The sequence below is a fragment of the Chaetura pelagica genome, unplaced genomic scaffold (assembly GCF_000747805.2).
Source record: "Chaetura pelagica isolate M959 unplaced genomic scaffold, ChaPel_1.0 scaffold150, whole genome shotgun sequence".
In the NCBI taxonomy this organism is placed as follows: Eukaryota; Metazoa; Chordata; class Aves; order Apodiformes; family Apodidae; genus Chaetura; species Chaetura pelagica.
In genome coordinates, this window is record NW_009952052.1 from 3222121 (window position 1) to 3226361 (window position 4241).

General features: G+C 36.5%; 1 protein-coding gene across 1 annotated transcript in view; it reads left to right on the top strand.

Moving 5' to 3' along the window:
* CD109 (CD109 molecule) overlaps nucleotides 1–4241 on the top strand; it is a 75613-nt gene that overhangs the window by 56324 nt on the left and 15048 nt on the right. Inside the window, exons 25-27 of the mRNA XM_010003537.1 lie at nucleotides 547–775; nucleotides 1320–1485; nucleotides 2485–2675. Coding sequence (XP_010001839.1) covers nucleotides 547–775; nucleotides 1320–1485; nucleotides 2485–2675 — 586 coding nt within the window. The remainder of the gene's footprint in view (nucleotides 1–546; nucleotides 776–1319; nucleotides 1486–2484; nucleotides 2676–4241) is intronic.

Sequence of the window (4241 nt, forward strand, 5' to 3'; positions counted from 1 at the left end):
CAGGATTTGCCTTAGACTCAGTATTGATGAATTGGAAAATGAAGGTAATTTATCTGTACCAGCAACTCTGGTACTTAAATAGTGCAGTGATGGGTTACATGTATGCACACTTGACAAAGAGAGGAATCAAAGCAGAATTTGGGACTATTGAGGAATAAAAGAACAAGGAATGTTACAGTGACACCTTTATGGGGATAATTGTGATAATTCACATCACACTCATAACTGCATTACTTTGTAAACTACGATTTTTGCCACTTTAGCCTAACAGCAGAATGCAGGAGAGTAACATTGAATAAAGTCATGTGCTGGCAGACTTGGAGTCTATACTCTGTTTTTATTTTTGAAACGTAACAGCTGCAAAAGGGATGATCTTTAGGATTAAGCTTAGCCTACTTGCTTGTCTGGGTAAGGCATATATTTTTCTCTGTGCTTCAGAGGTGTGTGTAGAACACTTTGTGCATCACAGTTTTCTTACATAATCTTAAACAAAGAAGCTGTAATACTTTACTAATTTTGTCATATTTGATTAACCTTTTCCCCAAGGTTATCAGCTTTTGTTTTAAGATGTTTCCTTCAAGCTCGTCCGTTCATAGATATTGACCAAGATGTGCTCATGGATACAGCTAAATGGATTGTCCGGCATCAGAAATTAAATGGAGAATTTCATGAGCCTGGGAAAGTGTTACACAGTGATCTTCAAGGAGGCACCAATAATCCAGTCACTCTCACAGCTTACATCATGTCATCCCTCCTTGGATTCCCAGATAAACAGGTATTAGAATTTGTGCACAGAATCCATAGTTACTGGAGCACTTAATAAATTGTCATTCCTCCTGGCAAACACTTGGTAGTTTAAGGAAATAGAAGTTCATCTGAACAGAGACAAAATTTAACCTGATTATGTTAAACTTCACTGTATGTAGGTTTATCAATCCTAGACAATAGGAAACTGTGCTCCTAGGTCCTTCAATTTTATATACCTTTGCAAAATCTAAAGACAGCTCCTTTTAGCAAGGATATTGTCATGGCTTTAGTCCAAGAACTTGCAAAGAAATTTTTGGGGGGCGCTATCCTTAGTGATGTTAAGTTATTCCAGTTTATTTCATTGAGATTACTCATGTACATAAAAGACAGTACCAGATCAAAAGGCTTGCCTTTGAGATTTGTGCCTGTGATTCTGTAACAGATTTTCATATTTTAGTAGTAGTGTGGTGATAGTAATGTTTCTGGTTTTGTATAAATGTTTATTTTAAATTATAATATTTTAAGATATATTTTTTTCACTGTAAATTCTTCAATATGATCTTAATTTCCAGCATGCTTATGCTATAAAGAGTGCTACAAACTTTTTGGAAGATAAATTAGAAGAAGGCATTTCAGACAATTACACCTTGGCAGTTGTGACCTATGCATTGTCCTGGGCAAAAAGTACAAAAGCAAAGGAAGCACTAAGTATACTGAACCAGAGAGCAGAACACCAAGGTATTGCACAGCTGTCTTCTGCAGTTATATAGGTGGATTTTTGTCAAATTTAAAAATACCTATCATGTATCTATAGCTGCATATATAATTAGAGATGAAAAGAGTACTTCTTATGGATTCAAATGTGGTTTGGGTATGATACAGAGAATAAGCTAAGACCTTCCAAGACAGCTGAATGAAAATTGTTCATAAATGAGTTCACAACCAGTCTAGCTAGGCCTTTCAGTCTCAATTACTGTGTTCCTGATGGGAATACCATGCCACTGTTGAAGAACTTTACTTGTCAGTTTTCCCATATTATTTTGTGCACTTGTAAGATGAGCCTGGTTGAAGAGAGATGGATGAGGTTAGCTATTCCAAAGTGGTTTGGGTGTGGGGGGCAATTAGTTAAAATAAGTATTGAAATGAAGAGGTGGAAGGATTGGACCTTCTGAGGCAATACAGAGGTCTGTTGCATTTTCTGTACGGACCCATAATTTCAAAATGTTTAATACCTTCCAAGTTCAACCTGACTGAATTTTGTTCCCTATTCTGGAGTATAAGAAATGGAAGTTATTGGCTCAAAATAATAACAGCCCTGTTGAACAATTGGAAGGAATTTATGTTGTAGCCTAGAAACAGAATGTCTTGCATGTCCCTCCATGTTTGCTGACATGGGCCTTTCAGAAAGTCATGGAATCACCCTGGTTGGAAGGGACCTTGAAGATCATCAAGTCCAACCAAGTCACTTTTGGGAAGGGAGGAAGTAACTTTTAGGAAGGCTTCAGAGAATAAGCCCAGTGAGCAGCCATGCTGCCTGAAGTGCCTTTTCTAGTCCCAAAGAGAAAGGAGCACCCCAGCAACAAGGTGGCTGTTGCACAAGGGCTCCTTTACATGAGCACTTCAAGGTTAACAACAATGTAAGGTTCACTGAAATCAATGGGAGGGACTAATTGTCTTTCCCTGAAGTCCAGACACTCCTGTCTGTGGATCTGAGGTTGCCACTGGTTCCTCTTGCAGGAGAGTTTCGTTTCTGGATAACACCTGCTTCTGAGATTTCTGATTCGTGGCAGCCACGGTCCATCGATATTGAACTTGCAGCTTATGCTCTGCTCTCACACTTCCATCAGGACAGATTGGCAGAGGGGATCCCTATTATGAAATGGTTAAGTCAGCAAAGAAATCATCTTGGAGGATTTTCGTCTACTCAGGTAATATCTTGCTTCAAGGGGCTTTGTTATGCTTTCTAAATGAGCACTGTATATTTAAAAAAAAAAGAAAAAGAAAAGAGGGGCCTTTTGTTTTTTTACATAGCAACTGATTTTATTATTTTTTTTTGCTGTAACAGCCTTGGTTACATGCAAGCTGGCATTTTTTATGACACTGGCATCTTAAACCTGGACTACTAGTTTTAGTATTTTGGCAAGTGTAATAAAAAGCAGAATTAGAGGGTCACCTTGATTATATAAAATACTAATAACAAAAGATCTTAAATTAAGAAGTAATGCCCATGGCAAAATAATTGATCCAATTTTCCAAGCAACTCTAATAAATAGTGCTTACTTTATTTCCAAGAAGAGAAGCCTCTTTTTATTCTTTCCTTATGTGGGTCCTCAAACTCCTGAAAGAAAGAGGAGTAGGTTTTAGAGAAACAGCCTAACCTAGTGCCTCTGTTGGCAGTTGATCTTAACGTAATGTACTTTGACCTCATTATTGCATAGATTTTTGATGGACCATGAAATTTGGAAGATCTTCATTATCTCCAGGAGGTTTCCATGTTATTGAAACCACATCTTGTAAGCTGTGCTGGCATCCAGAAAATTTATACAATACTTTGGATCGCATTAGTTTAAACTAGCTTTTAAATTAACCACAAATGCTGGTCACAGCAAAATGTCACATTTCATCATACTGCTTGGTACCAAGATGTACAGGCTATCCATTATTTTCAAATTTTTGTTTATATTAATCTGAGAGAAATTAGTTCTACTAAATAAAATGCAATTTAAGAACCAGCCTGGTTCCCCTGAGGTTCTAGTGTTTTCTTAATGTGTTGATTCTTGCTTATTATTTGAAGAGGCTGATTGAAGCACTAAATGGGTTGAAAAAACTCTTCTCTCTTCTCCAGAAACGATTTTTACTTGAAAGTTTGAAGATCCAGCAATGTACCATTTACCCCTGAGGCTGAATTAAAGACATTAATTTAATCCTTTTGTTCTTCCATAATCTAAACTATTTTGATTTCAAAATTACTCCAATGTCTCTCTAGATGCCTTTTTTAATTAGTGGAAATGACCTTATACTTTTTCTAACTTCTAAGATTGCTTAAAAAAATGTTCTGAGTATTTCCTTCCATGAGTTTATTACATTAGAAACTTAATATATTGTTAAACAATAAGGATGAAAGTAATCAGTTGCACATGTGATATTTTGTAAGTTAGAGGATGGTAACTCACTGCAATTCGTATATGTGGTATAGCTTACTGTGTATTTGCAATCAGTATATTTTGCTTTAGAATGCTTTTAATGTTTAGGCATACAATGTGCATGTTTCATATGTGCAGGAATACAATTAGTATGAATAAAATAGCATCTATATGAATGTATATTTAAATGGTATGGAAAAATAGCAAATTCTGCAAAGCCCGTATTGTTGGGCAAGAGAGGCCTATGAGTCTGTCTTGAGTCCATATTCCCTAACTTTTCAGGTTGTGTATTGGATACAGCATTGTCATGCTGAGCTGTGCACCTCATGCTTCAGCTGTGAATGTTTCCTG